Source organism: Pan troglodytes, chromosome 5 (genome assembly GCF_028858775.2).
Source record: "Pan troglodytes isolate AG18354 chromosome 5, NHGRI_mPanTro3-v2.0_pri, whole genome shotgun sequence".
Classification (NCBI taxonomy): Eukaryota; Metazoa; Chordata; class Mammalia; order Primates; family Hominidae; genus Pan; species Pan troglodytes.
This window is the reverse complement of record NC_072403.2, coordinates 158604556-158618186: the sequence shown is the minus strand read 5'-3', so window position 1 is coordinate 158618186 and position 13631 is coordinate 158604556. Positions and strand designations below refer to the sequence as shown.

General features: G+C 36.8%; 1 protein-coding gene across 1 annotated transcript in view; it reads right to left on the bottom strand.

Annotated features, from left to right (window-relative positions):
- Window positions 1–13631, bottom strand: part of ADGB (androglobin) — a 218191-nt gene that overhangs the window by 93516 nt on the left and 111044 nt on the right. Inside the window, exons 14-17 of the mRNA XM_054686389.2 lie at window positions 8044–8077; window positions 6717–6903; window positions 6192–6255; window positions 2291–2393 (exon numbers count right to left, since the gene is read on the bottom strand). Of these exons, the coding sequence (XP_054542364.1) occupies window positions 2291–2393; window positions 6192–6255; window positions 6717–6903; window positions 8044–8077 (388 nt within the window). The remainder of the gene's footprint in view (window positions 1–2290; window positions 2394–6191; window positions 6256–6716; window positions 6904–8043; window positions 8078–13631) is intronic.

Here is a 13631-nt window from a genome sequence, read left to right as displayed (position 1 = left end):
TTTATCAAAAAAATTATTTATTTTTTAAAGACAGATTCTCACTCTGTTACCCAAGCTGAAGTGCAGTGGTGCGATCTCGGTTTACTGCAACCTCCACCTCCTGGGTTCAAGCAATTCTCCTGCCTCAGTCTCTGGAGTACCGGGGATTACAGGCACCTGCCACCACCCCTGGCTAATTTTTGTATTTTTAGTAGAGACAGGGTTTCACCATGTTGGCCCAGGCTGGTCTCAAACTCCTGACCTCAGGTGATCTGCCCGCCTCAACCTCCCAAAGTGCTGGGATTACAGGAGTGAGCCACCATGCCCAACCTGTTTATCAAAATTTTTATCTTTGATTCAGTCTTTGACATTATGTAGAAATAGCAAGCAATTAACAAACTTTAAATTTAATATCAAGTTTTTTATTAAAAATGGATAAATAATATAGGCTAATTGTTCATCAATGACTGAGGGCAAAATAATTTCCCCCCTATTTCCAGAAAACACTGGAGTTGAGGATATAAGGTCACAACATTACCTGAAATGCCTTCATGCCTATAGAATTTAAATGTTCTGGGACATGGTGTGGCTTCAGAGCTTTTGGTTTGGTAGATGCACTAAATTTAGATCACTAAATTTTGGAAAGTTTATTATACAACAAGTATTTTCTAGCCACCTGCTCTATGTTAGACACCATTCAAAACATTGATGATATTTCAGTTTAAAAAAAATCCCTGCCCTGCATGTTGACAAAACATTCAGTATTAAGCATTTGGGAAATACTTATTGTACATTTACAGTGCCATGTACTGTTAATTTGAGCTGAAGAAAAATTCTTTAACAAAACAGGCCAAAGAATAAAATAATGAAGTTTTGTGAGTGTGTGCCTGTGTGTGCGTGTGTATGCAAGGGTTTGGCCTTGTAGAGGAGCAGAGATTGTCTATCCATTAGAAGAGAAGGAAGGTGGCCTAGATTTTGAGAGAGTTCATTGTGGGAAAGGGAGGTACAAATTCTGAAAGCAGAAATCCTTTCTGATTTCTTCTGTCTCTTCAGTGAGATCAGCAGCAAGGTCATCATCTGAACATGAGTGAGAGTAAGAGTAGGTGTTGAAGATTTGAAGAGAGAGAGAATGTTTGAGGGTTTGCAATAGGTCGTCTACAGGAATAAATAAGAGTGGGAGAATAAAAGAATGACAGAAATACTGGCAGTGCCTAAGGCCTTGTTGAGATTTGTGCTCCTCAAATGTAAGCAGGGCTAGCCAGTGTGTTTGTTTTTCTCTCCTCCAATCACATTCAGCTGCTCTCTTGAAACTGTGGGTTGGATATGCATCAAGTTTAACCAATAGTGAAGTTTTTCCAGGAAAGTAAGATGAGGGGGTAAAAAGAGCAAATGTGTGGAGGCTATCTCTGTGATGGACAGAGAAAAAAGTGGCAGGGTAGATAGTAATGAAAGTCCCAGTGGCTTCCAAAATTGTAGGAGTGGGAGTTCTGTAGAGTGAACTAGAGAGTCAAGCAGTGAGCGGGGAGTGGGGTGCTTGAAATTGAGATGATTGAGATGATGCACAAATTGGTAAACTTAAAGTCTACAAGGTAACCATGAAAGTAGGGGACCAAGGTGGGATAGAGGAAAAGATTGTTGGAATGTCAAGTCAAAGAAAAATAGTTCGTTTTTCAATAGATTTTGAAATAATTAAGAATGATGACATTTATAGGTCAACAACTACAACAATAACAGATTGAGTAAGTACACCAAAAAGGTGAACAGATAGTACAACCAGAAGAGGTGCAGGTGGCAGCAGTGAGCATAATCCCTGTGTCTGTGGGGTAAAAGCATCAGAGGAGGTGGTGTAGGTGGTCCTGTGGGACTCTGGAGAAACTCTGGAAAGGGAGGAAGTTCCTCCATCCATGGTCTTCTAAAAATATTTTTCAAAATTTTTTATTTTTTTTGAGAGAGAGTTTCACTCTTGTTGCCCAGGTTGGAGTGCAATGGCACGATCTCGGCTCACTGCAACCTCTGCCTCCTGGGTTCAAGCGATTGTCCTGCCTCAGCCTCCTGAGTAGCTGGGAATACAGGTGCGTGCCATCACGCCTGGCTAATTTTGGTAGTTTTAGTAGAGACAAGGTTTCACCATGTTGGCCAGGCTGGCCTAGGACTCCTGACTTCAGGTGATCCACCCGCCTCAGCCTCTCAAAGTGCTGGGATTACAGGTGTGAGCCACCACGCCTGGCCTCTAAAAATCTTATTATTGCATGTTCCCTAGCCTGAACATGATCTAGGCTTTAAGGCTATCATTTTCTCAGAGCCCTCTTACCTCCATACTCCCCCCAGCGTACCAATGCAGAAAAGCAAACCAGTAGTTCAATAGGTTTTAGACTATCTACAAATAGATAGTAGGACACTCGTTCTTCTGAGAACTGCAAGAAATTAGACCAGTTGTCATACTTAATATCAGTTCATCAATGCTATTATTTCACTTCTAATGAAAACATAGTATAATATCTAAGATTTACAGGAAACTTACTGTGTTGTAGGCACCACAATAAATACTTTATGAATCTAATTATATGAAGAAAATTATACTGGGTGAATGTTGGCAACCGTCTGTGGAAACTGGGTCTGCAGCAGCTGTGTTAGACTAGCCACCATATCAGAGAGAGGCAGAGCTCTCCTCTATGAGGACAGAAAAGGGATATGCTTGTTCCAGAAATGAGAAAGAGAAGAGGCCGAGCCCGGGGCAGAGTAGTACTCAAGCATGGGTCTTTGATGGGCAGGAAGGCCATAGAGTAAGAAACTTTGGCAGAGAATGGGAATGGCCAGTTGGATGTCTTATTTTACAGGGTGGTATGTGAAATAAGCTCTGTCTTCCTTCTTTCCACAGGAGCTTCAGATATATACCTGCTGTGGTTTGGCTCTGTGTTTCCACCCAAATCTCATGTGGGATTGTAATCCCCACATGTTGAAGGAGGGGCCTGGTGGGAGGTGATTGAATCACGGGAGCAGACTTGTCCCTTGCTTTTCTAGCGATGGAGTTCTCAGGAGATCTGGTTGTTTGAAAGTGTGTGGCGCTTTCCCCTTTCCTGTCTCTCTCTCCTGTTCTGCCATGGTAAGACATGTTTGCTTCCCCATAGCCTTCCACCATGACTGTAAATTTCCTGAGCCCTCCCAGCCATGCTTTCTGTACAGCCTGTGGAACTGTGAGTCAATTAAACCTCTTTTCTACATAAATTACCCAGTCTCAGGTAGTTCTTTATAACAGTGTGAGAATGGCCTAACTCAATACCCATTGCTTGCTGATACAGCAGGCTGTGGGTTTTTGTTTTGGAGATGGAATAAAGTGCTTAGTAAAATCAAAACTTTCCTTAAAGGATAGTTACATAAACATTACATGTATATAATTTTGGTTCATCCTATATGGGTACTATTAATGTATCTAATTATACATTAATAGTACTTAATAATACTTAATAATTAATGTAAATAATTAGACACATTAATGTATCTAATTACACAGAAAGGGTAAGCTATTTACCAAAGGTCGCAGAGTTTGTAGCAGCAAAGATGAGAGAAAAAAGTAGGTAGAGCCATCTGTCTGACTCTAAGGCTGGTACTCCTGACTAATGCATTATTATTGCCTTTCAAGTTCTCAGTGCTTCAACATAATTGTGAGGGATGGCACACGGTAAATGTGTTCAATTAACTTAATTGAATTATACTACACTTTAAAAGTTTTTCACATTATTCTACCACAATATTAAACAGTTAATATATGAAAAACAAATATGTAGCAATGCTATGAAAAGGGAAGCCTTGTTATTTAATCAACTATAACAAAGATTGCTAGAAATGCTTGATACAATGCAATCATGACTTAAATGTTTACTCCTCCCCCTATTTTCCATTTGTTTTCATTTGACACTTTATTATTTGCTTCTTGTCAGCTGTGACATGTTGATGATATAGAAAGTTGTTTCAAATATTCACTATCTGAAAATATGAAGGACCCTTGGACTTGTGAGCCTGGCATGCATACCTGAGGAGGAGTTTCTGCCCGGAGCTCACTTTCTGTCATTTTCAAGGGTCTGAGAATTGAGGGGTGGGGTGTTCCTGAAGGCCACAAAGGGCCTCTGCTCTGGTGCCAGCACATGGCACCGTCGAAATGACCCTGCTCTAACCTCACACTGAGCACCAAAGGAACATCTGTGGATTGTGCTGAGGACAGGCCTCGGGCTCTGTGTCCCCAGCTCAGCAGGCCACTAAGGTCTGGAGTGTCTGGCCTCAGACCACAGCTGATCCTTCCTTTCAGGCCATGCTAAATGCCATTAAGATTATATTCCAATGACTTCCAAGAAAGTTATTTTCTCATACCTAATTTAAAAAAATTCAGGGAAATAAAAGGAATGTCATAATTTTATTTCACCAAGCTGAGACTTTTAAAAGAAAAAAAATTCTGTGCTTATCATGACTTCATAAGAATAAGATCAGAATAAAGAACAGTTGACCAGTTTACCACATACACTCTTAAATTAGGATGGTTATGTGTACCAAAAGCTTCTATGCAACTGTCTTTAGTAAATGGCAGCCAACATTTATGATTACTTACTAATAGGCATTCTTCTAAGTGTTTTACATATGTTATTCCACATTTGATCTGCTTCATTTTCCTTAGATGTAAAATGATGGTAATAGTATCTTTTCGCAGGGTTTGCTACGAGGAGTGAATGCAATACAGAACCTAAGGGCCTGCAACATCTATAAACCATTGTCATTTTACCACTGGCAATAGTTTAAATATGGAAATATGCTTAAATAAACTGTAAACTGTACATTATGCTGATATCATACTCTGGGTTCAACTATTCCCAATTAATTGTTGTGTTATCTCTATAAAGTCAAAGTATTCCTCTAGGTGTTTTCACATACTCCAGGACTAGGTGAAGGATTTCTTTCCCCCAGTCACTATTCTTATTTTCAGAGTAGGCAGCCAGCAACAAAGCAGCTCTTGAGGTCTGCTCAAAAGGTTTTCTCTGTCCGTTTTCATCTGTTACAAGGGCAATGGAAAAGTTTCAAGGACTCTTTACTTCCTCCAACTCTGCGTACTGCTCATGGAAGTGTGGGATTATCATGAGGGGCTTGGGTGGCCTTGTCCTATGACAGGACAACATGTAAATGTTGGTACAGTTTAGTTTTCCGGAATATGTGTCATAGTTTTTCTTAAAATTCTGCTCAATATGTGGTTTGTTAATTACTTTAATCCACAATTTTTAAATTGAGTTCCTACCTCATGGCAGGAATGTTCTTATAAGTGGTAAACAAAAAGATACAGCTCTTCTAAAGATGCTAACAGTAAGTAGGGGGAAGAATGGGCACAGGGAAGCAATCAGAAAGTTGGGAGGGTGGGAGGCAAATGCCAGGCAAACATAGAGCATACAGAGGACATGAAGCTGAGCCTTTTTTTTTTTTTTTTTGAGATGAAATCTCACTCTACTGCCCAGGCTGAAGTGCAGTGGTGCAATCTCGGCTCACTGCAACCTCTGCCTCCCAGGTTCAAGCGATTCTCCTGCCTCAGCCTCCTGAGTAGCTGAGATTACAGGCGCATGCCACCACACCTGGCTAATTTTTGTATTTTTAGTAGAGATGGGGTTTCACCATGTTGGTCAGGCTGGTGAAGCTGAGACTCTTAACCCAGACTCCATGGCCAGGGAAGGGAAGCCTCACAGTGTCAAGGGCAGCTGTGCTATTCTGAAGGATTTCTAGGCATTAGCTGAACAACAGCAATGAGGATAACAGGGATGAAAGGACAGAAACTCCAGGTAGAGGGATGATATGGGGGAAAAAATGCAGGCATAATGGTAGAGTGTCCTTATGTTTTAGGAAACATACACTATTCAATAAATACTAATTGAAACCAAATCTAGTGAATTTATTTGTGCATGTCCTTCATTTTTTCATAAATCAATTTTTTCTTAATGTGAATTTGTATAATAATTCAGGCCAGGATCCAACATAGTCAGATGGATCACATTTGTGGTTATAAGCTAGTGGAATTTTGCTTATTGCTTGGATAAGGATTAGTGAGAGACTCTAAAAATTAATTTTTAAAAATATAACTATGTTACAAGTTTAGAAATGTTTTGAGAAATTTGAAGACCTTTTCTACTGGTGCAATTCTACCAAAAATTTAAAGAGAATAAAAGAGATTCTAACATACTTACCTTAAATTCTGATTTTTGAAAGTTAAGGCAATATGAACTTGGCTTGTGGAAAATATATATATTTCTGAAAGAAAGACATTTTTAACAGGTTATTGTCATTATAGGCAAAGACTAGTACTACATGTTAAGTTTCTTATAATCAAATTATTGTAGGAAGAAAGTTAAAAAATAACAACAGTATTGGGTCAGTTGCCCTAAAGAGACAAGAATGATTCTAGTGAATAAGATTTCTTCATTTTAATTAAGAAACAAGCCTTTGAGGAGAAGCTGCAACTGGCCTAAGATTGGTTTGGCTATTAATGTGTTATATGGATAATCAATATATTTATTTTCCATTTTATAAATTTTATTTGATATACCAACACTAGGCTGTTATTGGCTTATTTTGGATGATGCTAAGAATTAATAGGTTATATAACCACTATATTAAATATGCAAAAATAAATCTTAATGTGACTGTATACTAATGCAGCTCAGGGTTTAACCACTACGACATAGTCAGATTGATCCCATTGGTATACTTACTGAAAGCATACACAGAAATCTTCAAAATCTAACCATATTTCTTTAGAAACACTATTATTTGTTGTTGGAAGTTCTTCCTGTGACTTTTCCTGTGTTGCTGTGGTCTGGATGACTATATCTCTTTCCAAGTTTAATCCATCACTCTGATGAGCATCACCCAATCTAAAGTATGTTTGTTCATCTGTGCCTAGAAGACACACATGTCAAACACATCTTATATTGTTAAATAACAAGTTATTGAAATATGTAAAATGATAAAGGGAAACTTAAATATCAACGTCTATTTTTGGGAAAATATTTATGAGATAATCCAGGCTTCATACATTTATGGAGGTCCACACAGGGACACATTTCATACACAAAGGAGAATTTAATCATAATTTCTATGCATATCAGGGTGTTCAAAAATTTCAGAATTACTTTGACGAATTTGTTCACAGATTCTTTGGAGATTGTGAAGTTACAACACAAATTAGCTAGATTCTTTACTGAAAATCTGCTCTAGATGGACATATTCTTATTGGAGGGGGAGGCTCAGACAACAGAAAGGGAAATGAAAACTTGAAAGATCTGGTGCAACAAACGTGTTTCAGTAACACATTTAATCACTTCCCACAGTCAGTGGTTCTAGAGCCTTATTTTATATTTACCAAGTAATGTGGCATACCATTTTTTTTTTTTTTTTTTTGAGACGGAGTCCAGGTTGGAGTGCAGTGGCACGATCTTGGCTCACTGCAACCTCTGACTCCCTGGTTCAAGAGATTCTCCTGCCTCAGCCTCCCAAGTAGCTGGGATTACAGGCACACACCACCATGCCCTGCTAATTTTTATATTTTTAGTAGAGACAGGGTTTCACCATGTTGGCCAGGATGGTCTCGATCTACTGACTTCGTGATCTGCCCGCCTCAGCCTCCCAAAGTGCTGAGATTACATGCGTGAGCCACTGCACCTGGCCAGCATAGCATTCTTAAAGACTTCTGGATCCAAAATTATATATATAATTTTGAATTCAAGTCTTGGCCAAGTCTTTTATTTAGGAACTAAGGAATTTGCAGTGGTTTCAGTGTTTCGATCACAGGGTGCAGCATTAAAACACATGAACTTTATTTGTGGGTAATCAGATTCTCTCTTATTTTTATTTTTAGCTTCAATTTAACAATTGAAATTATCTCTTTTTTTAAAGCCCAGAGCAGACTAGACTCAGCAAATCAAAGGAGACACTGAAAAAAGGCTGCTGAGAGCCAGAAGGGAAGCTGTCAAGAAGCAGAGATGCCCCTCTGTATCTTGATGTACATTGAAAAAAGTCACAGGAAAATTATTAATTTACCTTTTCCAAGTATAACTTGTGAAGCCGTATTTCCCTATGAATTAAAAGAAACACATTTTGAATCCAACAAAACATTACAGCCATCCAAAGCACCGAAGTTACTAAAAGAGCTAATATAGTTTTTTTAAACTTTGAAGAAATAGATTTTTGGGAAAATTTACTAAAACCTACCAAAAAAATTTGTTTTTAACTTTAAATGTCAAAGGACATGAATGGAATTAAATAATTGACTGAGTATTTAAGCTTGTCACATTAAGACACAGAATATGTTAATTTACTAAATGATTGAATCTTGTAACAAGAGTTAAATTAAAACAGTAATATCCCTAAGTAGACATATTACTTGGCACAAGGTACCTGCTATTAATATAGATAACTTAATAAGATTATGACTGAAAGTAATGTACAGAACCTAAAAAGGCTGATTTCAATAATAAAAATGACTCCTGAAAATTTTAACAAGGAATTTAAGTTGAATTCATGTGTATAAATTTTGTTTTAATTATTTAATATCAAATAATTGTGTTCTGGAACACAAAAGTAAATATAAAAAGTAAAATGGTATAAATTCATACAGGCTAATTACAGGTAATGTCAACAATATTTAAAAAATTATGTAAAGTGGATGGAAGAGATAGCAGAGTAGAGATAGTTAAATACTAAGTGCAAAGCAAAGCCTATCCATGCCTCAGGACCTCAGAAGCAATTAGCAGGTATCTGAGCAGGAGAGAATGAGATATGGGCTTAAAACACTGACATGGGTTTAATGTCTGTAGAAAGATTCGCACTTCTTCTCCCTAATCTTTCTGGTTCAGCATCCAGTCTTCTTTTGCCTAAACAGCACACTTGAAATTGCTTCAAGTGGAGAAATTAAATGAGAAGTTTCTTAATCTGAACTCACAGATACTCTGGAAGTAGAAGAGTCTACTGTATAGACAACAGAGGAATTAAGTGAAAGTCCACAAGCTAAGTGCTGAGACTCTCAGCTTCTCTGTGCTGCTCGACCTTCATGGATGGACAAGTATATACCATTCCCTGTGATCAACTTTAGAGAACCATTAACTGGAGAAACTCACCAGAGTCAGGGGGGAAAAAAAAACAACAAGATGCACATTGGGAGCCAGCCCCACCTCCAAATAAAACTCACTCATCCTCAATTATCCTAAGTTAGAGCCAACAGTTGATAAGCTCTGGCCATGCCATTGAGCTGCTTCTAATAAGCAACTCTTTGGTGCCTTAAATTTCTTAAATATATATGTACAACAAAGCACTGGCAAACAATTGAGGAGAGATTCTTATATGAAAGAAAGAAGCTAACAATTGTGGGTGGCAAGATTCATAGAAAACAGAAACAATATTATAAGGAGTAATTTTTAAAAGATTAGTAATATTGGAAAAATAAGAGGATACTCATCTATCAAATAAGAAACTTCTACAAAAATAATAAAGAACAAGAGAGAGCTCTTAGAAATTAAAAAATAGAATAAGTGGCATAAACAATACAAGCTTTAGGCACTGAAGCGGATACAGACAGAGACAAACTACAAAACTCTTAGAAGAAAACATAGAAAGAAGCTTCATGACACTGGATTTGGCAATTATTTCTTAGATATGACTCCAAAAGCACAGGCAACAAAAGTAAAAAATAGGTAAGTTGAGCATCAAAATAAAAAAAAGAAAACTTCTGTACATCAAAGGATACAATCAACAGAGTGAGAATGCAACCTACAAACTGGGAGAAAATATTTGCAAATTACATATCTGATAAAGGGAAAATACAATAATATATATAGAATTTCTAAAAAGAACAAAAACAACAAAATAACCCAAACAATGCAATTAAAAAATGGGCAAATAATTTGAATAGACCCTTCTAAGAAGACATACAAATGGCCAACAGCACATGACAAGATTCTCAATATCATGAATCACTAGAGGAATACAAACCAAAATTACAATGAGACACCATTTCATGCCCATTAGGGTGGCTACCATAAACAATACACATAGAAAATAATAAATGTTGGTAAGGATGTAGAGAAATTTGAGAGGCACTGTTGAGAATGTAAAATGGTGTGGTCACTGTGGAAAACAGTGTGGTGGTTCCTCCAATGATTACCATATCCAGCAATTCCACTCTTAGGTATATTCCCAAAAGCATTGAAAGCAGAGTCTCAAGGAGATAGGTGTACGCCCAAATTCATAGCAGCGTTATTCATGATATCTAAAAGGTTGATGCAACTCAATATCTATTGACAAATGATTAGCTAAACAGAATGTGACATACATATACAATGGAATATCATTCAGTCTTCAACAGGGAAGAAATCTTGACACACGTACAAACACGGGTGAAACCTGAGAACATTAACATTATGCCAAATGAAATAAGTCAATCACAAAAACAGAAATACTTTATTATTCCACTTATGTGAAGTACCCAGAATAGTCAAAGTTACAGGCACAGAAAGTGGAATGGTGGTTTTCATGGGCTAGGGGGAGGGGAGAATCAGAAGCTTTTAAATGCATATAGAGTTTTACTTTTGCAAGATGAAAAGAATTCTGGAGATTGGTCATACAATAGTGAAAATGTATTCAATACTACTGAACTGCACACTTACAAATGGTTAAGATGGCAAATGTTGTGTGTATTTCACTACAACTAAACAGTTTTAAAATATTTAAAATAAGGATAAATATATTAAAATAAATGAGAAAAAAATCAAGTACATTAGAGAATAAATTGGGAGAAAGGTAGTGTAATAGAAGATCCACAAAGCAGAGAAAATGAGAAGAGAAAATTACTGAGGAAGTGGTATAAGAAAATTCTCCAGAACTAAATAATTTGACTTCAGGTTGAAGTGGTTCATGAAGTATGCAGCACAATTCATGTAAAAACAAAACAAAACAAAACAAAACAAAAAAAACAACCCAGGGCCAGGCATGGTGGCTCACACCTGTAATCTCAGCACTTTGGGAGGCCGAGGTGGGTGGATCACCTGAGGTTAGGAGTTTAAGACCGGCCTGGCCAACATGGCAAAACCCCATCTCTACTAAAAATACAAAAAAATTAGCCTGGTGTGGTGACAAGTGCCTGTATTCCCAGCTACTTGGGAGGCTGAGGCAGGAGAATCACTTGAATCTGGGAGGTGGAGGTTTCAGTGAGCCAAGATCACTCCACTGCACTCCAGCCTGGGCAACAGAGTGAGACTTTGTCTCAAACAAAACAAAACAAAACAAAACAAAACCCATACCAAGGCCAATGATAGTGAAATTTCATAATGCTAAGAATGGAAAGAAGGTCCTAAAAGAGTCACATATAAAAGATCAAGGATCAGAATATCAGAATGTCATTTTTTTTTTGTTTGTTTTGACAGGATCTGGCTCTGTTGCCCAAGCTGGAGTTCAGTAGCATGATCTTATTTCCCTCCAGCCTCAAACTCCTGGGCTCAAGCCATCCTGCTGCCTCAGCCTCCCACAGAGCTGGGACAACAGATATGCACCGCCATGCCTGACTAATGTTTTTGGGGTTTTTGTTGTTGTTATTTGTTTGTTTGTTTTTGTAGAGATGGGGTTTCACTGTCTTGCGCAGGCTGCCTCAAACTCCTGAGCTAAAGCAATCCACCTGCCTCGGCCTACCAACATGCTGGGATTACAAGTGTAAGCCACGATGCCCAGCCCAGAATGTCATCTTTAAATCAAGAGCAATGCTTAAAATTAAAAGACAAGGGATTAAATAAGACCTTTACAATTTTGAGGAAATGACTTCCAAATTGAAATTTTATATCCTGCCAAAATATAAATTAGGTGGGAGAATGGAATGTAGGCATCTTCAAGCATGCAAGTGCTCATAAATTTTACTTCCTGTACATCTTTTCTTAGGAAGTACTGGAAGATGTGCTACACTAAAATTAGGGTTTAAACCATGAAAGAAGAGAGACCAAAAATGGGAAGTCCATCAGAGGAGAGAGACAAAAGGAAGTCTAAAGGTACCAGGAGCAAAGTTCTCTCAGTTTGCACTGAAGCAAGACAGCAAAGGAGTGCATGGGGTGGTTTCAAAAAAAAAAAAAAAAGCTGGCATTTATAAAATATTTGATGTATTTGACTGTGTAGAAAATGATGGATAGAGAGGTTATAATTTTTGTAGTGTTTGGAAAGACCTACTAATGCTTCCTATAGTAAAGTGAGCAAAGGAAAAAGTGCAGTAATTTGCTTGTATAAAACCTTGTGTAAGAAATGTTATCATATTTGCTTCAGCAGTAATAATCCTTACAAAACAGGAATGTTGTTTCAACCAAAAATTATGAAATGACAAAATCTTGAAGACAGGGGAAAGTGTAGATATGGGATAGTAAGTGAGTTCAGGTGAGCTAAATCTTTATCTCCCATAACAGGAAGTCAAGAGATAACGTCTAAATTAACAGATCAAGATAAAATAGCATGTAGTCATTCAACAAATATGTCATGGTGTTTGCTATATGCTAGGCATTTTCACAGGTGCCGAGGGAGAAACAAAATATAATAAAATAAATATCTCTGCCTCATGAAGCCTACTATTTAGAATTATGGAGATATGTATCAGAAGAAGTAGTTAAATAAAATAAAAGTAGGTGACTCTGGAGAAGACTGAAAAATGAGGAGGTGTAGGGCATGCTGGCTATTTTTTATGATTATCTTCTGGATAATCTTTGTCTCTTTAAAACTAATACAATCAATAATTTAAATTTTTTTAAAAAATTTCAAAAAATGTTGACAGATATTCATTCTCCTCAATCACCTATTAATCTCTGCTTTCTAATTAACACTAATAGATTTGTTCATCTGTATATGATGATGTGCCCTCCAGAGAGTATCTTATACCATCACATAAGCTATCACATTCAACAAATAAAAGCCAAACCAATTAAAGAGGAGTTTTTCAAAGTTTCATTATGATTTGGAACATCAGTTTATGGATACCTTCTGTCTCTAAGAATCTATTGTTATAATCTAGACCTACATTTACAAGCATTATCATATTGCAATGGCTCAAAATTTTATTATAACATTTGAAAGTTGCATAAGAATTCCTCTAAAAACAATTGTGTATCTATATGGGAAAAAATAAAATTGGTCTCATCATTTTATATCATACACAAAAATCAGTTCCCAATTAATTGGATTTTATAAAAGTAAAACTATAACATTTTAGAAGATGATTAGAAAAATAGTTTTATGACCTAAGAATAGGGCAAATTTCTTAATCCAGATATAGAAATCTCAATCATATATAATCATAATATGATTTTACATATATATATAATATGATTATATATGATTGAGATTTCTATATCTGGCTTAAGGAACCAGATTTATATATGAATATATAAATAAATTCAACCACATTAGAAATAAAAAAATTGTTTATACAAAGACACAATATTCAGGAGCTCTTAGCAGTCATATGGAAGAACAAGACTTTCCTGTATTTGCCGCCTGCAAAAACATCAATTTGAAAAATAATCCACATAAGAAAATATCTTCATAAGAGCTAAAGAAACTTGGTGAAAGGTTATAGCAACTGAATGTAGCACAGAAATAAGACACAT